The 25,052-nt window shown below is 33.1% G+C and overlaps 1 protein-coding gene across 4 annotated transcripts in view; it reads right to left on the bottom strand.

Moving 5' to 3' along the window:
* Positions 1-25,052, bottom strand: part of ESCO1 (establishment of sister chromatid cohesion N-acetyltransferase 1) — a 72,053-nt gene that overhangs the window by 8,940 nt on the left and 38,061 nt on the right. For 3 of the 4 annotated variants that reach the window (XM_090285746.1, XM_090285747.1, XM_090285748.1), the window contains 4 exons: positions 23,616-23,730; positions 20,831-20,962; positions 2,770-2,859; positions 326-469 (listed from right to left, as the gene is read on the bottom strand). In XM_090285746.1, the coding sequence (XP_090141872.1) occupies positions 326-469; positions 2,770-2,859; positions 20,831-20,962; positions 23,616-23,730 (481 nt within the window). Of the gene's footprint in view, positions 1-325; positions 470-2,769; positions 2,860-3,412; positions 3,529-20,830; positions 20,963-23,615; positions 23,731-25,052 lie in introns of those variants that run through there. The other variant, XM_090285749.1, reaches the window with a different exon arrangement.

Genomic DNA, 25,052 nt, shown 5'->3' with positions numbered 1-25,052 from the left:
AACATGCTGATCTTTTTTTAAGGCTATATTTTGGCAACCCTTTATTTATTCCAATGCTGAAGGGACTAATTGAGACAGACATTATATTAGCATCCAACACAGAAACTTCCTAAATAAAATTTAACAGTAGTTTTGACTTATAGATTTTTTATCCTACATACTGAAAATACAGCTTTATTAGTAAAGAATTACACACAGGAATTCTTGCATTCGTAGCCTTCGTTACATAAAATGTTGATAAATTTACTAGGGTTATGTTACTTAAGATTGCACAATAAACTCTTCAAACGCCAAACTGCATATGAACATTCTAAAAATCACTTACCCATTGGATATGTTCTGCAATTAGACAGCCAACTACTTTTTTGTCATTAGAAATAAAGAGAAGTGTTTTAGTTCTGGAATAGCACATTAGTGGAGCCTGCTGGAAACCTAAATCATTATCAACCATCTCTCTAATTTCATCCACCTGCCAAATAAAGAACAGTATTTTTTTTTAAATAATGAAAGCATTGTATATATGTAAAAATACACAATTTCAATTCAGTATGTTGAGTGTATCATTCCAAGTAGGACATCCTCTAATGAATTCTTTTGAATGATTGTGCTACCAATAACTTTTTCAAGCCCTGTGGACCAATTTGCAACATGAGGAAGTACTGCAGAGTGATATGAACTAAGCCAAGCAGTCAGGGAGCAAGAGAAGTGAGAGGTCCTAAAACAGGCAGTAAGAACATTAGGGCTTCCTAGGAGAAGCTTCACAGAGGGAACTTCACTGGAGTCTGAGCCAGGAAAGCCACTTTTCTTCCCAAACCTTAACTGGTACTCTCATCAGTAAAATGGAGGTGGGCACAGAAAAAAGAAACAAACACGTTTATTCCTTGTCAACCATTTATAGGCCAGACATTTATGCACAGCACTTTATGAATATTATTTCATTTAAATCCAACATCTGTTGAAGGTCCATGGTTCCTCACTTTACATAATGGAAGCAGAAGAATTCAAAATTAAGTAACCTTCCCTGTCAGATATTGGGTATCTAGAAAAACCAAGAAGCAGAAATTTGAACAACTAATATTAATTTGGCAAACTGTGCTTCTTCTAGTTTACCTCCTAGAACTGTGGTCAAAGTCAATGATAAGCTCAAACTTTTAGAGGCACTTAAAGTCAAGACTTTTATGAGCACTTAAACATTAGTTCCTTTCCTAGTTACAAAATGATCTGCAAATATTCAGTCTAATAAACATGGGTTTGTGTTACCAAATTTAAAACGCAAATAACCTCTAAAAGTTAAGTATTCAGAATACCATATAATATATCCCTTATTCAGTGATGAAAACTCAAATCTTCCTATTCCTGGAATGGTATCCCATAATACAACTCCTGATTTGATTCCTAAAGGCAAATGACTCACAATACCCTAAATTTTAATTTTTAACCTGTTATGGGTTACAAACTAGTAACACACTGAATTGTAGGTTATTAAGATTTTGCCCCAAGAGGCTAAAATGAGAAAATCAATGTTTACTGAGGATTCTTACTAATAAGTAAAGTCTGGATGCTGCATATGGTAGTTTAGCAAATTCCTACTGTGTGTTTCCAAATGATCATAGTTGGAATCCCAAAAATTCCATAATTTAATTTTCATGGAGTCAATCACTAATCCAACACTAATTCAACAAGTATTTGTTTTTGTACTGGATCAATGTTTCAAATACAAGAGAGGTGGCAGATTTACATGCCATTCTAAATGCTAGTCTATACTTATTAGGCATTGGTAGTATAGAAGCTTATTTGGGCATCTGAGATTGTCCAATCATATATACAGCATTATCTAAAAAGTCGGGAAGCACAGAATAAACTTTAAGTAGAATGCTAGCTATATTTTCAAATAATAGTTCAAAGTATTTCCCTTTAAGCTCCCTTTCAGGTGATATATTCCTAAATTTAAAGAGATCCAATTGTTAACCTAAAAAAAAATTATGTAATTTTCCTTCTATTTCTAGACATTTTAGAAACACTCAAGTATAATTAAGTTTTTTGGATAAATGACTAGACTCATGCTTTACAGTATGAGGCAATTCTGAAAAAGCATCTGGAGATTGAAGAAAAATACATTATTTAAAAATAAGTTTATCTTATGGTTTCCTGACTTGTAAGATATTCAATAAAATGGTTCTAGTTTTCATTTTCTCTCTGGTTCATTTCTCTGAACCCTTAAGTATAGAATTCTAAGTTAGACTAAAACTTGGCTCACACTAGGTATGAGGTTTTTCTTTAAGGTTTCTGAATAAATCAGAATATATCATGTTTTTTTTCCCTCTTAACATTATACAACTACCTCATGCTTAATTTCAGAATTACTAAGGCCTATACTATTAGATCCCCTTCTGCAATAACTTTTTATTTAGAAATGTATTCCCAGAATGAAACTTCACATTAATTTTAATTTTCTAAATCGAGTCAAATTTTAATCCTGATTTTTATAATCATTTATGTGCCATTATTAATTAACATGCTTTCTACACCATCACTCAAATTACTGATAATATGAAATAGTAATTAAGTCACTAAAAATTCATTTTACATATGCTAAACACACAACAAAGTTTAAGCATAATTTTTCAGTTGAGTTGTAATCTTTAAATGCTTATTTCTTGTTTTCAGTATAGGTGTTTAAATTGTGCTATGCTAGCAATGTGTTATTCTCTGAAAATCAACTGCAAAATTATTTTATCTATTCTACATGAAATTTCACTAGAAATTTACCTTTTTCAGGGCATACTTTGGGTCTTCAGGAAGAACCATTATTATCCTGCCATCAGGATATTCAGCCAGAATTCTTTCTTTTTTCCAGCCCTAGATTTAAAAAATAAAAAATAAATGTGTTTTAAGTAATTTCATTCATCATACTCATGTACAAGAATAAAAATATATTAATGTGCCTAAAAATTGCAAACATGAAAAAATATATGCTCATTAATATTTAACTAATGACAAAATAAATCAGCTATTTTGTTAAGCATACAATAGGTACAATGCAAGCTAATTTCTTTATACTACTCACTCAGAGATACCACAGGAATATTTCTAATTTATCATTTCCCATTTAATTAACTTTGAAAATCACATACCAAAAGAAAGCCCCTTAATGTCAGTGATTCCCAGAACCTAAAGGATAACTCTCCTACTTTCTTGATAAAAGAAATACTCTTAAATTTCTTTGGAACATGGTTACCTCCACAAACAAACACTCATGGTTTTATGTCTAGCATGCCAAAGACCTCCAGGAGGCTTTAAATGAACTGATTTGCATGCAGTAGTCCAACATGTAAGGAATAAGTGTTCATTCTTATTGATCACAACTATCAAAGTCACAAGAATGAGACTATAAAAATATAACTACCTTCTAAGAATCTAATAGGGAAGGAGAGGCTACGTTGTGTGTATCTGAAGTTAAACATACTCAAAAAAAGAGGTAATAAACTCTTCTTCAGATCCACACTCATGGTGATTAATGAGCAGAACCTGCATGAAAAAAAAAACAAAACAAAAGCCACTTAAATCTAGTAAGATGGGACTGAACCAGAGGTTAAAACTAGGAGCTTTGAGGTTAATAATAAGCACAGAAGGAATGAGCTTAACTGGTTGTTTCAGTTGTCTTACCCAACCAACTTCACATAAAAAAGCCTTTCAAGAAGCAATATGCACTTCTATTAGAGAGAACCGTCATCTTCTTTGTGAAATGTTTCTTTTAAGAATATAAAAGCTCAATGAAACCAAGGAAAGGCAACTGCATTTTTAAAAAGTAACATGGCAAGTCTGAAAGAAGGTTGATTTTCTTAAACAATTCAAAATGATTATTTTGGGAGAGGGGTAGGATCTTAGCTGGGACAAAAAGTCCAGTAACAAGCTTGATGTATGTAACAATTTGGATTGAAGTATTTAAAGTGAGAGTTTCTAAAAAAAAAAAAAAAAAATCTAAAGATAAAGTGAAATTCACATGATGAAGTGTTCCAAGACTTGCAAAGAAGGAGCAGCAATAATAGTCACGTCATTTTTTTCAAATTAGAAATTAAATTTAAATCATAACTAAACCTAAATATAGGTAAACAGTTTTTGAAAGGCATTAAAAAATTACCTCTTTAAAACAAATTCATGTTAATTTTACTTTAGGAAAAGCTTTAAAAATAAATCTCATGGACATGAAAAACAGAATGGGGATTGACTGGGTGGGGGGGGCCAGGACAGGGGAGAGAAATGAGGGGGAAATGGGACAACTGTAACAGAACAATTAAAAAAAAAACAGTAAAAATATAAAAAAATAACTTTTAAAGTAAATAAGTCAATCTATTTTCCATAAAATAAAAATGGAGACTTTTCATTTTAAAAGTTAAACTGGAAATTTAAGTAAGCCCAACTTATACGAAAGTAATACTTCCTGAACTGAATTATCTAAAGATAATTTGGTAAGTTATTTTCCTCCTACCTTTAAAAACAAAAATACTGGTCAAATGTCATTATTATTGCACCACAGGAACCAAATTATTTTGCTTTACTTACTTTTCAGTACAAAATTTTCTTTTAAAACACCCTGAGACATGCATGTTCATAGAGAAAATTTTATCACAATTGGATCTGACATAATTTTGTTTTAAATGATTGTTTTTTCATGTACATGGAAGGAACAGGAATTGCAAAGGACAGAGTTACTACTGCTTAGGTTTCTGATATTCATGAAGGCAGCATATTTTCATGAAAACTTAAGAGTTCTGGAGTAAAAATTCAGAATTTAAATTCCTGTTCTGTGTAGTCACTAGCTGTATGACCCTGGGCAAATTACTCAACTCTCCTTTTTTCTGAAGCAGGCTATGCACAAAACGGCTATCTAAAGAATGGAAGAGATTTTGTCTCTTTTTCTATTTAAAAAAGATAACAACTGAAAACAAAACACACTGAGTGGGGAATACACTGATGTGTACAATTCATCAACTACTTAAAATCTGTGAGTTTAAGTGTATGTAAATTATACCCCAAATTTACAAGTTCACACTAATCACTATCATAAAAGGTTGAATGAGAACAACCATGAAAGTATACTCTGAGAAATTAAAACTAACAACCGGCTTCTAAAAATAATTATCAACAAATACTGCAAGAAAAAAAAGACAGTAAGGGAATAACCTTTAGATTAAGAGACTTAAGAGATATGCCAACCAATGCAAGTATGAACTTAATTTTTTTTTTTAAAGTATACAAAATTGTACTTGAGGAGTTTCGAACACTGAGGGAATATTTGGTATCAAGGAATTAGCTGATTTTTAAAGGTGTGGTTATAGTATTTAAATCATTTTATGGTAAAAAAATTAATTTTTCATCTTTTAGAATACGTATTTCAAAATATCTACTAAAACAATAATGTCATACTTGAGGTTCACTTCAAAATAACTGGGAAGGTTGGATGAAAGAAGACTGTCCATGAATTAACTGTTGAAGCTGGGTGATGATACATGCTGTATGTGTGTACACTGGGCAATGAGGACATTGGTAGGGGGAGGTGCTGTGTGTGTGTGCATTGTACTTAAATTTATTTTGAAAAATTCAAATCACCATCATCAAAACTGTAACAATGGCCCAAGGCTTGCTCAAATACCATTTATTTAGAAGTGAAAAATAAACACAAAATGAATCTAGTTAGCAAAGCAGTTATACCTGAGGTGGGGAAAAGCAGTGACTCCAGTGGGGGCAACAAAGGGGCTTCTGGGATGTTAGTAATGTTTCTTGCTATGGGAGTGTTCACTTTGTTAAAATATACCATTATGCTGTATGTTCATTATTTGTGTACTCTTTACAGCTGTATTTCAATAAAATTTTTACTTAGAAATAATTACTAAAGGAGTTTGAAAAACAGACATTTTAGTTCAATAACAAGTCTCATAGTGGTATGTTAAAATAAATATTTTTAAAACTGTATGTTTTTAAAATTGTAACTCCTCAGAAACAAAAGAAAATTAAAACTGGCTCATTCAAAATTCAGTCACCAGCTAGCTGTATGTGACATTATCCAAGGCAGAAAGCAGAAAAAAATGCATAAGAAAAACAAACTATAGACTCTTGAAATATAAAGATATTTTGTTAAAATGGATTTTGAATGTAAATATTTGTATTTATGAATATTTTTTAAAAATCAGCAAAGATATAAATCAAAATATAAATAGAAGTTATCTGAGTAATTTAATTTCTTTTCCTTTTAGCATATTGTATTTCCTATTTTTTTTACTTTAATAAAATGGTATAATGAAAGTATTATATTAAACTATCCCAAGCAGCTGTTATTAGTGCATGTTTGGACATTTCTTTGCAAAAATAATCTTGAATTAATAATAATGATAAAGATGTGCAGTGTGACTTTTACTGAACTTTAAAGTGCTGAAAACATCAAATAATTAGATGGAAAAAGTCAGTCAATTCAAGAAATATGTATGTACTGACCACCTACCATGTGTGACACCTATAATCTAAGCAGTACAGCATAAAAGGGAAAGAGCATTTTAAAAAATCAGAAAGACCTAGATTTAAATCCAGACTCTACTACTTACTAGCTGTGTTGCCTTGGATCAATTACTTAACCTCTCTAAACGCTGGTTTCCTCACCTAAAAAAATTATTGAGAAGCTGAGAAAACACTATAAAACATTAAGCACAGTGTAGCACAATAATATGTACCCAATAAATTTATGGTAACTAAGCATTTTCCTATAGGTTTTTAAACCTTCAATACATCCATGTCTTACGAGGTCATTGAACATTTGGCCCCACCTACCTCTTCAAGCTTCCTCTCTAGAAGCTTTCCCAACACAGGTCATAATGAAATACTTAAAACACAACCTTTGCACATACTATTGCTCTATACCCTTCTGGGGACAAGGTAATTCATCATTTTCCTCTGACTCTATTCAGGTGTTAACCTCACTTTTCCAATCTTTGTCAAATATCCTTGCTCTATGTTCAGACAATTTCATGTATTTATAACTATTTCAGCATTTTCTATACAATTTAAATATTTACTTAATACTGCCTCTTGCACTGACCTGTGATTTTACATAAAGAAAAAACTTTATGTTTTTAATAATTCTTAAAAGCCCCTGTAGCCTGGAACATAGTAGGTAGTTAATAAACATTTGAATACGTGAGCCTAGAAAAATTACCCCATGAGATATTTTTTTAACAGATTTTTTTAAAACTAAATTGATAAAAGTTGTATAACTTTCTATGGTCATATATTGAATAACTGGCTCTCTAAAAAAAAATAAAATAAATAAATAAAAGAATAAAAGCCCTGGCTGCTCTGGCTCAGTGGATTGAGCGTCAGCTTGTGAACGAAGTGTCACTGGTTCGATTCCCAGTCAGAGCACATGCATAGGTTGCATGCCAGGTCCCCAGTTTGGGGGCACATGAGAGGCAACCACACATTGATGTTTCTCTCCCTTTCTTTCTCCTTTCCCCTCTCTCTAAAAACAAATAAATTAAATTAAATTAAATTTTTAAAAAACCCACATCTTCCTAGTTTAATTAAGTTCATATTCTTTTCTATTATGCCACACTAAGCTCAAGAATATTAGAAATCTAATAGAGAAATAAATAGCACTCAAGTGTTTGTAATACAAGGTGCAATCCATATACTTCTATGCTTAAAAGGAAGATTTTTTGACTCAACCTAAGCTTTTTTAATACTTGGTTGCTTCCGAATCTAGAATTAGTCTTATAATCAATGTGCGTATTTAATGTATTTCTTAATTGTCAAAAGAGTAGCTATCAAATTTAAGCAGGAACTTCCATGAGAAGGCAAAAATAATATAAGCAAAGCGTTACAATCATTTTAAGAGGAGAAAACCCTTAGTGGAATTAAAAAGAAAGTAAAAAAACTTTCACAGAACAGACCCTGAGCTTGAAAGGTACAGATGAGAATGGGGAGGCATTCCTGGTGATGCTACCTAGAAACTAAAACAAGAGGCAAGAAATTATGAGCCATGCACAAAACAGTGAGTGGATCGGTTTTGCTTAGAGAGAAAAGAATTTATAATTGTGAGAAATACATTTAGAAGGACAGACCAAAATTATAAGGCAGAGGACCATAAATGACTGGGTAAAATAGAAATCAAGCAAGGTTTTAGATAGGCAGATTTCATGACTATAGTTGAACATAATGAAGATATATTTAAGCCAACGTACAATGGCAAAAATACATTATAACTTGGGTTTTAATTTCCAATTATAAGTGCAATAATATTCTAAAATGTATCAACTGTCACTCAAAACCTTGGTGCAAATGTTAAAAATTCATAAATTTTTTATTTGAGAGGACTCTAAAAGTGACTGTGTTCAGTTTATTTCTATGAGTTAAATTATAGATTTTGTTGAAATCCAAATAAAATAGTAAAAACCTAGTTTATTATTCAAGGACTCTAGAGCCAACTCCATTACTTACTAGCTATATGACTTTAGGAAAATACACATCCTTTCTTGTTTCCTCACTTATAAATTAATTTTAACTATTTCAAGATTTGCTAAAAAAATTAAGGTGTTAAATATAGATAAAATGCTTAAATCAGCTCCTCGTACACATAAAGTCCTTAATTAATATCCGTTATTATTATTTTTGTCTAGCTGTAAAAATGACTTAATTTGTGTAATTTATTTATCCACCCACCCCCCCAAAAAAATCCCTCTGGGAATTTAAAAATCTATAAAAATACCTTACACGTTGATTCATGTTCAGTCAACAAGGCATGAATGATATAATTAATCAATCTATTTAAGAATTAAATCTAACTGCTATACTGTATACCTGAAACATATATAATATTGAACGTAAACTGTAATAGAAAAATAAAAATTTTTATGACAATTAAGAACAATGCTATCTAAAGTTAGCCTTCCAATCTATTACATGTATTTATTATCCTATAGTATTTCCAATATACAGTTTCCCATCTTGAATGACTTAACCACTAAAAACAAACTTGTTTAAATTAATTTTTTATAGTTTGAAAGAAAATACTCAGAGAAACAAAAGTCCCCTGGCACAGTAATTTTTTTCACTCAATATAACTCCTTTAAGTTATATATCAGGCATATCTGACTCAATTCTAAAGGTGCTTTATGGACTTTCATTTTTAAGTATGCCATGATAGCAGGATCTTTTTCAGTAATACTTCTCTGGTTCTCTGCAATAGTTAAACTGAATGAACAGAAGCTACAAGCCCTAAAAACTCTGGTTCCTCCAATAAGTGTTTTGGTAAATCCTGTATCCTAGGACCATTCTCTTTGATCCAAAATTAAGAAAACTACAGGGATCTGGAGTTTTACAGTGATTAGATCATCCAGATCTAAAAGGAGACATACTATATAGACCATGAGCTGCAAAAGCACAAACACTTTGTTTGACATAACAATAGTGCAAGCTCAAAGTATAAATTAAATATCCAATAAATATTTATTTTTGAAAGGCATGCTTGAAGGACTAAAGTCTGTATTTATAAAACCAAGAACTTAACTCATCTGTGCCTTAGTTTTGCAACCAATAAAAGAGGAAGGAAAACTACATCACTGGGTTATAGTGAACTAAATCAGTTAATACTTACAGAACACTTAAAATACTTAGTTACAGTGAGAAATTTGTAGGAAAAGAGGGCGAGAATGAAATCATAGAGAAGTCAAATGTCATTTATAAGTATTAAAGGCAACCACCAAAACTAAACATAAAAATATAATTAATAAAAACTGGGAGGAGAAAGAAAAATTTTACACAAATACATTTATATATAACTTGAGATACAGAAAGCTATATACGTACATAGCTTGATTTATTTAGTTATGTTGGAAACAAAGAGACTAAAGTGCTTAACCACAGAACAATGGGACTGGAAACAGGATAGAGGGAAAGGACACTTTTACTTTTCATTTTATATCTTACAATAATGGTTAAGTTGTCATTTCTAGGTACATACACTGCTTTTATACATTTTTTAAAAAGACAAGTTGAAGTATAAAAAAAAACCTGAAGGCTACCCTTTAATTCACATAAATTAAAAATTTTTAAGGTAAAGAATATGAAAAGAAATTTTCTCAACAAGTAGGTTTGAAGACCAAATGCCCTTAAAAAAAGTGTTAAAAGGAATGTATTTAAATGTTCTTTCTTGCAGGTAATACAATAATATATAATAAATTTTTTTCAATAATGCCTTTTCATAAAGATCATATGACACTAAAATGCAACTTAAAAATTACTTTGGAAGGAACTCAATATGCATTATTAAGAGAGCGACATCTATTTTTCAACAGTTATTTTTCCATCCTTCAGACATCCTGTATTTATTTATTTTAATGATTATCTCACCATTCCCTGAGAAAAATCTAAGTCCTAAGAAATAGGTTTTCATGAGAGACACATAATATGTTTTGTTCTTAATAGCTTCTGCTTAAGAAAAACAAAAAAATATAAAAGAGAAGTGATGAAATCTGGTCTTTATTAAAGCAACCCAATTTACCATTCAGGAAAAAAGTCTAGAGCTCAGTTTGTGCTATTAGATATTTTAATATATGGCAGTAACATTCTTAAATGTTATCCACCTAATCAACTTGCTGGATTAACCAATGTTCATTTTTCTTTGGTTACCACAAGCAGATGCCTGGGGCACACCAAACAACTCACAACCAATAAATTACTTTGGTACTCCACAACTGAGTGACATAATCACTAAGAGTGATTTGTTTGTTCCTGGATATGCCAATTTATTATTTTAACTATACAATACAATCAAATATTCTCTAAATCAAAATAATAAAGTGCAAAGATAGTTGCTTTAGTGAAACTGGAAAATACTCTGGCATAAAGCAAAATAGGCCATCTCTTTTGAAAATAAGAAATATAATAAGAATTATTCTGTTCCCAGATTCTCAGATTATCTTGCAATGTCTATATTCTTGCTCTATTTTTTTTTAAGTACATCAAAGAGGATAGCTGTAAGTGTGATTTATTTATATGAGAAGAAACAAAGCTAAATTAATCAGGGAATCCATACTCGAAGAAATAATTTCCACACATCAATTACATTTAGTACACATTTATATGCTTCAAATTATAATATAATGTTTAAACTATGTAATGATGACACTGTCCTTTGCCTATCCCACAGCCATTCCCTGCCTTTTTTTTTTTGTCCCGTTTTGTTTGGGTGGTAATATACGCATTCCCAACAATGAATTAAGAGTAGTTTAAGCCAGAAGCCAGTGTTTATCAATAGAGCTTTTACTGACATTTTAGGTTAGACATTCTATCTTCTTTGGAACTGTCACATGCATTGCAAAATGTTTAGCACCCTTACCCCTGCCCACTAAATGTTAACAATATTCTCCAGATGCTCCCTAATAGAAGTTGTTACAAACATCCCATTGCCCTACTTTGAGAACCACTGCCATAAACCAATCATCATCTTTTTATTTTTTCCAGATTCTTGCATTCCTACTCCCCTAGAACTAAGGATGGCTACGAGGGCCATTTCTGGTAAGGAGACAAAAGGAACCTTTCCAGAGCTTCAGAAAAATGCTATCCTTCACTGATACAAGGAAAAAGTCACTTGAAGGGCACTGTCTGAAAGAGTTCTCACCCCAATCAACATTCTTGCTTTAAATCTAAACATGGTATCTGGATTCCAGCAGCCTACTCTAGGACCATGAAGTTACAGCTAGAAGCCAAAAAGTCAACACACTAAGGAGAGGAGAACACTGAATAAGAAATAGCCAGCATTCATAATGACATACTGAATTGCTGCATAGAACCCTAACACTACATACCTACAGACTTCTTGTTAAGAAAACACAGCCTTATGATTTAAGCCACTATTAGTTGGGTATGTGATAGGATTTCTAGCTGAATCAGTTTTTTAAAATTAACTGATGTCACTCTCCCAATTGTATCAGTGAAGAGAACTTCTACTGTAATTACTTCAAAATCTATTATTATAGGAATAATATATCTCATAACATATACTTGGATCAAACCTACTAAAATGTCAAACGAGAAATTAGAAGATTCTTTTCTCTACTGTCGTTCTCAAATACTAAGGAAATCTAAATATCTCTGTATTAGGATGTATCAGTTAAGCACTTTTCAACTTATAACAATAATTTCTTAGTATATAAAAATATTTTATTTGACGTATATCTCACCTCAAGGCCATTTGGGGCGTAGTGAGCAAATCTATTGACCTCATCAATACTGCTCATGATTTTAAAAAACTCATGGTCGAAATGCCACTCCACCTCTACATCCAAAAATATAAATACAACCTCCAAACCCATTGCTGAAAAATGTTCTCAAAAGATACATCTTTGGGAGCTCTACTCCCAGTAAGGATCACAAAAGATCGCTGTTCCTGTTGTAGCAAAGAAAAACCCAACAAACTAAAAGGCTTGTTTTCTTTAAAGGCACTCAAGAGCCATGGATTGACTTCCAGAGACGAGCTAGCCATTCCTAGCTGAGCAGACACTGACCAAATCTGGGAGCATGGGCAAAAAGTAGAAATGCCATAGGTAGAGATGAGGACAAGAGTCTCCTATTCTGGTACAAGGAAAACACAATATAATTTCTAATGGCCACAAATGAGCAAGCATGGCAGTTTGCTCCAAACACAGAGCTAATCCTCCACCAATTTTCTCTACCATGGGATATCTGCCAAGTTGGGCTGGAAGGTAGAGAGGTATTTGCATCTCCTGAAGTTTTAGATTCTCAATTTCTGTTGGAGAGAAGTGCTTGATCCCAAATTTAAGACATTAAAAATTAAGATGGCCCTGGCTGGTATGACTCAGTGGGTTGAGCACCAGGTAGCTGAATGCTGGCCTGTGAACTGAAAGGTCACCAGTGCCATTCAGGTCAGGGAACATTTTTAGGTTGCAGGCCAGGTCCCCAGCTGGGGGTGTGCGAGAGGCCATTGATCAATGTATCTTTTTCATATCAATATTTCTCTCCCTCTCTTTCTCCTTCCTCACTAATAAATAAATAAATAAAATCTTTTTAAAAAGAATCATTTTCTTCCGACCAAGATGGAGGCCTAGACAGACACACTGGGTCTCCCTCCACAATTAATAAGGATTACAACTACCACAAAACTAGAGACAACCAGAAGTTCCAGAAAATTAAACTGAATGGAAGTCCAACAAACAAAGATATAAAGAAAAAATACTCATCCAGACAGGTAGGAGGGGCAGAGACCGGGTGGTGAGGATGCAGTGAGGTGGCGGCAGAGGCAGTGGAAGCAACAGAAGCAGGCCGGCGAAAAGTGCAGTCATATGTTTTAAAAAGTAGGGAAGGACACCTGGGGAGCATTCCCAGCTCCTGACCAGACCGAGTAGCTCACAGTCCCAGTGCCAGGGAAAATCAAGCCTCATAGTTTCCCACTGTGCAAACCAGTGGGGGTTGGGGCAGAGGAAGAAACTGCCAGTCTGTCAGCAGAGTCTGCTTGTTTAAAGGGTCGCCAGGGTCCTGGAACATCCGCAGACCCACCCACTTTGGGAACAACGGCCAGGGCAACAGCTAGAGAGGCGCCAGTCCCATACGAAAGTGAGCGAAGTGCCTGGAAAAGGGGCAAGTGCTGAGCAAGTGGCATTGTTCCCTTAATGCCCCCACCCCCACATACAAGTGCCACAACATGGTGAAACGAGTCGCTCTGTGCTGACAAATACCTAAGGCTCCACCCCTTACAATGTAACAGGTGCGACAGCTCTACCTAAGACACAGAGGCAAACAAATACAGGAGCCTGTCAAGATGAGGAGATGGAGAAGTATGGTCCAAAAGACGGAATGGATCTAGGTTCCAGTGAGAGAACTAAGCGACTAGGAGATAGCCAATCTAACAGATGCAGAATTCAAAACACTGGTGATAAAGATGTTCACAGGCTTGACAGATATGCTTGAGTAGGGCAAACACATAAGAGAAGAAGCGAAGGCTATGTTAAGTGAAACGAAGGAAAATCCACACAAAACCAATGGTGAAGGGAAGGAAACCGGGCTTCAAATCAATGATTTGGGAAATAAGGAAGAAAAATATAGACAACCAGTGCAGAATGAGGAAACAAGAATTGAAAAAAATGAGGAAAACTTCCTAAATTTTGCAAAGGAGATGGACATACAGGTCCGGGAAGCACAGAAGGTCCTGGGCAAGCTGCACCCAAAGGAGAGCACACCAGGACGCATCATGACTGAGATGCCAAAGGTGAAAGATAAAGACAGAGCCCTGGGGGCAGCAAGAGAGAGGTGGAGAGTTGCCTACAGGGGGGTGCCTATAGGACTATCAGCTGATTTCTCAGAGGACACTTTGCAGGCAGGAAGGGACTGGCAAGCGGTATTCAATGTGATGAAAAGCAACTTACAACCAAGATTACTCTATCCAGCAAAGCTATCATTTGAAATGCAAGGGCAGATGAAGTGCTTCCCAGACAAGGTGAAGCTAAAGGAGTTCATCATCACCACGCCATTATTATATGACTTATTTAAGAAAAAGAAGATCAAAACTATGAACACTAAAATGACAACAAATTCACAAGTATCAACAACTGAATCTAAAAAATAAAAACAAAATCAAACTAAGCAAACCAGAATAGGAACAGAATCATAGGTATGGGGGTCATTTGGAGGGTTATCAGCTGGGAGGGGGGACAGGGAGAAATGCGGAAACAGTGCAGGGACTAAGAAGCATAATCGATTGGTTCAAAATAGACAGGGGGATGTTAAGAATAATATAGGAAAGGGTAAAGCCAAAGAACTTATATATGCACGACCCATGGACATGAACTAAGGGGGGTGGGATTGCTAGAGGGAAGGGGGGGTACTAGGCAGAGGGGAGCAAAGGGGAAAAAATTGGAACTATTGTAACAATATAATCAATAAAATATAATTTTTAAAAATGCCTATTAAAAAATAAACTTTAATGAGACCATGGACAGAAACAGGAAATTATGAATCAAAAACCAAGAGGAAACAAGTCAACAGGAACAGGTCCCATGATGACCCAGATGTCTGAGTAGTAGGAAAGCTTTACAATTTCTATTATGAATGTGTTAAAGATTTAAAGGACAAGATGATCACACTATGTAAAAAAGTAGGATTTCAGCAGAGAAACAAACTCTGAGAGATGAATATCCTGTAACAAGATTAGAAACATTATTTTCATATCCAATGAAAAGATATCTTAAAGAAAATGTTAAATACAAACTAAATAAAAACCTCTAGTATAAAATGACATATAATAACCTCTTACATCTCAGTAAGAAAAAAAGTTAAATTATTTTTCTAAATGAAGAATGAACCACGTTAGCACCTAAATTCAGTCAAGTATATAATTCTATATGCAAACCTAGTTACCAGACCTCTGATTGCCACAATAAGTACAATTTGACGCTGCTTTTCATATTTTGAAGTACTTTACTAATAATTTTATTTTACCACGCCTATATCAAATTTACACTGTATATTCTATGTCACCCAAAAATATTTATAGTAGTAATTTCCAATGATTTAAACAAATATCAGAGTTGCCAAAGCCCAGGAAAATCTTCTGGTTAGTCTAATTTTATTTGAGATAACTGAAACCACTATTCTGTGGTTTCAGATCAAAATTCACTCTTTAATTCAATGTTCTTGTTGAGCCCCTGCTGCTCACTGGCAGGAGCTCTTTAAGCATGTTCAACAGATTATTTTTAAAAACTGCTTTGAACAAACTTCTATTTTAGTGGGAAATTTTGAACATAACACATTTTCAGAGTGTGATAAATGATACAGAAAAATAAAACTAATATAATAGAGTAAGGGTGGGGAGAACTGTGTTGTGCTCGGTAATGAAGGAGGGAATCTCTTAGATGGTAAGATCAGTCTGAATAAAGAGAGCACGTATGTGAAAATCTGAGAGAATACTCCAGGAAAAAGTAAAGGACAAATACACTAAAAATGGCATGTGGTTGGAGAGGTTTAAGAACAGAAGGAAGAACTATATTAATGGAGTATATCAAGTAAGAAGAGTGTTAGAAGATGGATTAGAGAAGGTAGGGTATGTGAAGCCTGGATGCCACAGTAAATTCCTGGAATTTTAGCCAGTGCATGATGAGAGTTCGCTGGAGAATTTTAAATAGAGAAAGGACATAATCTGATTTAAGTTTTTAAGGCTGGTGTAGACACCATGGAGAAGGACTGCAGGGAAACGTGGAAGCTGGGAGACCTGTTAGGAAAGCATTACATGAGTGGTCCAGGTAAGAAATGATGGCAGCTTGGTTGAGAGTGGTTAGAGTGAATGTGACAAAAGTGGGGAACTTGAAATCTAATTTGAAGGTGAGCTTTACTAATGTATGGAGTATAAGGAGTAGGTAAAAAGAAAACTAAAAAATTATTCTGAAGTTTCCAGCATGAGGTAATGAGTATAGGGAAGTAGAGAAAGAACAGATCGGAGAGGTTTACATTTGACACTAGATATGTTACAGATTTTTCCTCCCCAGGGTTTATGAAGTCTTTTTAAAAATGTAAAAATGTGTTACAAGTAATATTTATTCTAAAGACATTTTTCCTCCATTATATGCCCTTCCATCCCCAAGCAAAATTATTTTCTAAGATTTAAAGTGCTGCTCCCATCCTATATTTATATACCATAATATTCTAAGTCACAATGAAGTGGAAAAATGAGAAATCAGGGTCAGGAAAGACAGAAACAAAAATGAGATATAAAATGTTGTTACTTTTTATGCAACAAATTCCTACTTGTTTCTAAAGACTATTTCTTTATTTTCAACAAGGTATCATAGCCTTACCTTTAAGCAGGGAAACTCAGACCAAATTCTCTAACCTGGCTCTGAGTCCTTCCTACCTAGTTTCCAGTGATGCCAAAATATAGTTCTAAGGGCCATGGCTATTTTACTTTAGATTCCTTTCCATTTCTAACACTTTAAAATCTCTATTCCTGCTCTACTATTTACTTCTTTTTTCTCTAATACCCAGTTTTCTCTTTTTCTCAATCATCTTTCAAAGGTAGAAAACATATTCAGAAGTAAATGTATATGTATTCAAATTATAGGTTAAGCAAGAGTTACTGGATCATGGTTTCCCTGACTTAGCTCTGTACAGCAGCACTGTCCAAAGGAACTCTCTGTGACAATACAAATGTTCTATATCTACACTAACATGGTAGCCTGAGCACTGGCTAGTGTAACTGAGAAACAGCATTTTTAATTTTATGCTTAGTGCTACTATACTGAATAGTACAGCTATGTAGCCAATCAGGGATCTGTCAAATCTTTCTTCAAAGTTTTCCTTGTCATAAGTTTTTCCCCATTTCCACCAATGCCAAATTCAGCACTACACACACCTCATACTACTTTCTCTATATGCTACTGAAATATTTCCTTCCCTACACTCCACCAAAATATTATTTCAACATTTAAACTTAATTGTCTGATTCACAATGCTCAAAATTCTTCAACACCTAAAAGAATAGAAAGAACATCCACATGACATTCAAAATCAAAATACCACAATCTGATTTGATGCATTTTTCTAGTGTTATAACCTACATAAATCTCTGATTCAGTAAAAAAGATCTACTCGTTATTCCCCACAATGATGTTAAGCTTTCTCATTAGCTGTACTATGCTACCAACCATAAAAAAAATCAAATCTTAATTCTTCTTCACCCATAGAAATAAGCTCCCCTCTCTGATCACTGCTCTAAATTGTCACTTCTAAATTACAAAGCTAATTTACATTTTATCTAAATAGTTAACACTGATTTATTGCTTTAATAGTTTACTTAAATATTTTATTGTTAAATTTTCATTTCTTTCAGGTTTTGTTGCTAAACTTGAAGGCAAGGGCACATCATATACCCTAAGAGGAGGGCCCTCCACCTCCACAGAGCATCAGTCATACGTTAATTCGAAAAAGAACAGAGAAAAAAGGATTAAGTTAGGAGTTTCTCTGCAAAAAACCCAAACATTACTCCTCTTCTGCATTACTAAAAGCTCAAAATACAGCTGAATCCTGGATAGGTTATTGGCCTGGCAATATAACTCAATGGTTTAGGGATAATTTTCCCTGCTTTTTCTTCACACCTTTAGGAAACACTGCCTTAGTTCATGAAGGGAAACTAAAGTATTCCCAGGTCTAAACCAGAGTCCAGGTCCCCCTGATGTATTAAGATGCTCCTTCCTAAATAGTTTCCAGTAAGTCAGATAAAATACATTTCCTCAAAAGCCCTGGCCATGTGGCTCAGTTGGCTGGGGTGTCATCCCATAGACAGAAAGGTCCCAGGTACAGTTCCAGGCCAGGGTGCATACCCAGGTTTTGGGTTCAATCCCCAGTAAGGGTAGGAGAAGACAACCAATCAATGTTTCTCTCTCTCCCTCCTTCTCCTTCTAAAAAGCAATGAAAAAAATGTCCTTGGGTGAGGATTAAAAAAAAAAGCATGTCCTCAAATTATGTCAATGAGATAACTGGAATACAATGAAGGAATAGAGAAAAAGCACCATTCCTCTCTCCCCGACCCCAGATCAAAGAGGATAAGGAAAAGAAGACTGTATTTTAGTCAACCATAAATGAGTTTTGTGGACATTAATTTTTACTATGACTATATAATTTAAATACTATTTTAATCTTTTGAAAATAGGTCTTCAGCCATTTTAATTGTCATAGACATTTACCATGTCTAAGGGAAAATTCTTACCCTAAGGAAAAGCTACTTATTTTCTAAAGAATGTTTGGTTAAAACTTTAAATGTAAAACTCTTTGTTCTAATTTATACTATTTTTATATAGTCTTAAGTACAACAAAACTTCATTTCAGGTCACTGAACGCTATTTAAAATGAATTAAAGCCAGAGCACCAAATGACTTCTCTATGTGCTGCTCTCCAAGAAACAAACACAACAGATATAATTGGCATTAAAAAATTTAGGTTATCAAACACTTAAGAGTACTTAATTCAATTATACCTTAACAAAAAAGGGGGAGTGGACACAATGCTAAAACATAATACTAGGTACCCAATCAGTGTTTAATGTCAAAACCTAAAATCCAAAGCTGAGATCACAACAGAACATCTTTAATATGGGCATGTTTTTATTCTCTTTCCATACACTAAAAAAAGAATGCTGCAGTGTTGTGGAGAAGTTTCTACCTTAGACTCTACCTACATTTGGAAAAAGCAAAAGAATAATGACCTTGATGTTAGCAAAGGATGGCCAACTGCTAAACTCAATTCCTTCTCTTGAGCTTATTTCAAAAATAAATAAAATAACCCATAGCTCTATCCCATCAAGGAATAAGGGGGAGGTGGAGGGAGGCTGGGGCACAAATCAATTTTCCCTAAATTGCTACATTGCTTTATAATTTACAAGAGCTAGAATTTGTTTAGATGACTCTACCTTGTTCCATAAACCAATTTCCCTTGATACTATGGAGAGCAGAGTACATACTTCCTAATTGATTCATTTAATGTGTCTCTCAGAAATTAAGAAATTCCCTTAAGATGAAGAATTAAGCCTTTTTAGCCTAATCTTTTATAATTTTAAAAAAGTGCTGACAAGAATCAAATAATGTAAATTAAGCAGAACTCATTTAAACTAACTTCTATCAGATTCACGTATGTAAAATAAACTGAAATAATTTTTATCCCTGAAGTATTCTATAATTTAGCTACCTGACAAATATTTTTCTTATCAAGTTGTAAGGCTATTAATATAGGCAAATTGGAAAGATACAAATTTCAACTGATAAATCAATATCTAAGCTATAAATATTCTATGTCCATATACCTCATATTTTATTTAGTCAAGTTGCAGGAGGGGGTGTGTGTGGAAAAGGTAAACGAAATAAGTAATATAAAAGATTGCCACAGTAAGGAGCCATAAAAAGAACACCCCACCTATCTTGGGTAGAAGTAACTGGATAAATGAAACAATGAATATGAACCCTTCAACCAAAGGTAATGATACAATTTAACTGAAGTCAATACAGATCTTTAAATAATCTAACATCTGGTGCCTATATATATATAAAAGGCCTACATGAAATGAATTGGTGATCTCAGTTCAGATATCCTGGAGGTCTTATTAATGTGAGTGTACAGTACTGAAGGTAACATGTATAATATAAAAATAGATTCCATTTCAGATACAGGTAAACAGCAATTATATTTAATTACTATTGTCATAAAATATCTAAAATAGTTCAAAATTGTTTAAAACTGCTGTTTACAGAAACAAATAGTAAATAATACCTATTATGCCTCAAGTGTACATCCATTAAAATATATATACTAAAACATATTTACTTTGTGGGATTTTTTTTTAGTATACTACAAACTCTGAGGTCTTAACCTTCTTTTTAAATTTCATAAAGAAAACCTTCATGATTGCAAAAAAGAGAAGGTAAAGGAAATCCCAAAACCATCTATTTGGTATAATAGCACTATCACCCCAAATAAAAGGTTGTGTCAAGACATGTAATATTAAACAGACTGGTCAATAGTTAATAATTACTAAAATTAAAGGAAACTTTAAAAAATACTCAAGTTGAATAGCATTACTTATTAGTAGAAGAGATACACTAACTACCTTAAAAACATAACTTAAATAAAAAATCCCACAACATAAACCAGACAGAATAACTTAGCTGGTTTTTATGTTTGGCTTTGTTTTAAAATAAGCCCATATATATACAAGGGCTCAGTGACTTAAATTTGGCAGTTTATCTCATCAAAACCCTGCATTTTACAGATCATGAACTGCACTTACCACATACTTTACAGCACTTATAAACTGGTTGTGGAAGAGCAGATGCTGTGTTTCATCTTCTGGATTTGAAGCTGTATAAAGCATGCCACAAACATTACAGGAAACTGCTCCAAATCTTTTTTGTCCTGCATCCTATTTATAAAAAACAAAGGGGTTTTTGGGGGGTTATTCTCTCAAAAGAATAATTCTAGGACATTAGCCTCTAGAGCTATGGTGTGAAAATAAAGTGAGAAGTATTTACTCTATAATAAATAACATATAATGTTGGTTACAAAAATGAAGACGTTAATCTTTGAAATCTGTGTGCAATTTTGTCATGAACTGTTTCCATTTTAGTAATCTGATCCCTCACTCCACAGCACCTAATAATAATTGAAAGGAACTGAGAAATATCTTAAAACATTAACTACAATCTTAGTCCTAAATACCCAAATAGCAAAATAGTCTACAAATGAGTATTATTTTTATCTGCAATATTTATACTTCTAAAGTTTAGAGGAAATAGTGTTGTATAGACTCTTTTTAATACCTTAAAAGTCTGTTCTCTTTAATGATTTTAAGTTTGTAGATACTAAAGAGTATTTTGATGTCAGCTGAAAATCTTGAGAAAAGGTAAAATTAAATCTTCATATTAAGTACAAAAGACTGACTACAATCACCTGTTCTCCAGTAATTCATGCTGCACAGTAGAATAGTAATTGTTTACAAAATGTTTTCTATTCTTGGCCTTATTCAACAAGAAAAGTTCAGCAAAATAATCTAACTTAAGAATAAAAGTGTTTAAAAAATCCTTTTACTTTCTGCTTTAAAACTGTGCTATTTGAACTAATTACTAAAAAATAAATAAAATAAAATCTAAGATAACAGTATCTCTAGTGCCTTAGAACTAGGGTTAAATAGCAAAGAGAAATCAAATGGTAAAGATTGTGTATAAAACTAAAGGGAAGTTACTTTTAAAAGACTCAAACTATTGAAAAAATTAGTTACCTGCAAAATCATTTCAGACAGAAAAAACAATTTGTAACTGTGGTTAAGATAATATATACAACATAATATTTACCATGTTAACCATTTTTTAAGTATACAGTTCAGTAACATTAAGTACATTTATAGTGTTGTACAATCTCCAGATTTCTTTTCATTTTGCAAAACTGAAACTCTACACCCATTAAATTAAACAACAGCTCCCCAATCCCCCTTCCTACCCAGCTTCTGGTAACCACCTGGTTCTTGAAGACTTCCCTCAGAATGATGATGAAAAGGAGTGTCTACAGTGAAGGCACTCCAGGGCCTTTGACCTGCGCAGTTCAGCACAGATTTGCCTGGTCAGCTGTCCTCCTCATTCAGTCAGTGAATGTGTTCTAGGCCTTTCTGCCTCTATGAATTTGATTCCTTGAGGTACGTTGCAGAAGTGGAATCACACAGTCTTTGTCTTTTCGTGACTGGCTTATTAACTTAATATTCTCAAGGTTCAACCATGTTGTAGCATATGTCAGAATTTCCTTCTTTTTTAAGCCTGAATAATATTCCGTCATGTGTATACATCGCGTTTTGTTTATTCATTCATCTACTTAGTTTCACAGTAATGAGTAAGCATTTCTACCCCAATTTCCTCACTATCAATGGGAAATAACAGCAGAACTGATCTCATGCTTTTAAAATATGGCTTAACTTAATTAATATGAGTGGAGTGCATTGAAAATATATTCAAAGTCTTAGTAGTTATTATCATTATCACCACCACCACCACCACCACCTGACCAGCACTACCCAACAGAAATGTGATCCACAAATATAATTTTAAATCTTCTAGTAGCCGCATTAAAGAATGCAAAAACAAAGTGAAATTAATTTTATAATATATTTAACAAAACATATCCCAAATATTATATTTTTATCATGTATTAAGTATTCTTACAAAATTATTAGCGGTATACTTTACATTCTTTTCTGTACCCATCTTTGAAATGTAGTATATATATTTACACTTACAGCACATCCCAATCCTGATGGGCCACATTTCAAATTCTCAAAGCCAGATGTGGCTACTATATTGGACAGTGCAGCATTAGGTTCTGCTTCTCTAATCCTGTTTCGCTATCATACTGATTTCACAACAGAAACATTTTTAAATTGGATAAAACAAATTTTTCCACTAATCCTTCTCAAAAATTTCTAGATAATTCTTGCAGAGTTATTATCCCATATTAAACTTAGAATCAATCATCCAGTCCCTCAAATCCTACTGATTATGTTGACTGAAACTACATTAAATGTTTCTATTATTTTGTGTCCTTTCATTTTTTAATATTGTGCTCATTCATTCAAATTAATTTTTAATCAATGAAAACATCTTCCTCTTTTCCACTTTGCAACCCAATTGTAAAGTACCTATGTTCTATTTCAAATTAATTATTGATTTATCTTTCTGTAAAATGTAATTTTAAAATTATAGTGTCTATGAAAATACAGATATTTAAAATCATTTTATGTATCAAGCTCCATGTTATTTTAAAATTTAAACCAAGTACAAATATTAAATAAAGTATCAATCTGTTATAAATAAATGTGAATTTTTATTATTTTATTTTTTGTTATGATGGACTCACTACTTCGGGGTTATTGGAGATATCTGATATGATATCAGGTATATTTCGATAATGAAGATTTATGGTGACAAAAAAAGGCTCTTCAGAAAAAAAGAAATGAATTCATTTTTTAACAACATGCATAAACAAAATGCTTATGACAACATTTCACCAAAAAGGTCAAGTTGTATACTTACAATGATCAACTGTTTTTCATCAACTTTCTCTGCTTCTTTTAATTTCAAGTCTTTTGGAATTGTTATCTCCAAATGGGAATTACTCTTGGGCCAAGAATGATTTGGTGGTGTCTCCCTTTAAAAAAATAAAAACCTATTAAATACTATAGCTCTGTATCACTTCAAATTACTGGAGGGGAAAAATATAATTTATTTTCTATATAACACTGACAATTTTAACTTCAAGGGGGAAAAAATCAAAGATGAAAAACCCAAGAATACTACTAAAGTTCAAAAATAAAAAACTGCAGCACCTACTACAGTTTGAGTAACTTTTATAATTTTAGCCACCAGAATAACTACAGTTTGTCTTAGACACTGTTTTCAGTAATCTGTAAAGTAAAATAAGTCAGATTTAACTTAATTCTGACATTAAAGACAAAGCAAAAAGCTTCTGAGCTATAGTAGTCCCTCTCTATATTGTGGTTCACTTATTGCAGTGGGATTTTGCGGTACTGTATACATATGTTGTTAATGTTACATAGGTTTAAGAGTGTAGAATATGTTTAAGAACATAAGTAGTGTTTATAAAAGTGTGGAAAAGGTTAATAAGGGAGTGGAAAAGGTTAATAAGGGACTGGGAACAGTTTATAAGCATGTGGGAAGGGTTTATAAAGCCTTAAAATATATATAAATACTAAAATAAATGTTAAGGTTACTACTTCGTGAATTTTCACCCATCGCAGGGGGGTCTAGAATGTAATACCTGCGATAATGAAGGAATACTGTACTTAAAACACAGAATTTCCAGCGTTTGAGGGAATGAGTTTTCTCAAACACTTGCTCCAAGAATAAGAAGATAGAACCAATTGGTAGGGAAATCTGGCAATGCAGGTTAAGTCCTATAGCTATGAAATTTATCCTAGATGTAAGATACATAAGTGGGTAAAGATATATGTATTTCTTACAGGACTTTTTTTTTTTTAATATATAGAAATAAATTAGAACCAACCAAAATGTCCATAATGTAAACTGTTAAGTAAGGAATGAAATCTAATGCAGATTTTTTAAAAAAGAGGTAAGATGGTAAAAAAAAAAAAAAAAAAAAAACGACCAATAATATATTAAGTAAAAAAAAAAAAGCTATAAAACAGTATATATAGGCATAGAAAAATATATATAATGAAAAGAGAATTTGTGAATATTACTGTCTATGTGAAAAGTTGGGGGTTATAAGCACAAACTTTTAGGAAAAACAATCTCTCAAACTCAAAACTTACAGGTTAAAATCCTTAAAGTCTGTAAAAACAGGATGGCAGACCAAAAATGGAGTGGCTTATGCGAAGCCCCAAGTCATCAAGTTAAAGCTTAAATAGTTTTGGCCCTCCCAGAAATAGAATATTAAACCAATCAATGAGGAATCACCTGATCTGCCTGGTAGACCCTGCCATCCCCTAA

This window comes from Furipterus horrens, unplaced genomic scaffold, assembly GCF_987537825.1.
Source record: "Furipterus horrens unplaced genomic scaffold, mFurHor1.1.pri manual_scaffold_8, whole genome shotgun sequence".
NCBI lineage: Eukaryota > Metazoa > Chordata > Mammalia > Chiroptera > Furipteridae > Furipterus > Furipterus horrens.
The sequence above is the reverse complement of the archived record's forward strand: the minus strand, read 5'-3'. Positions and strand labels throughout refer to the sequence as shown.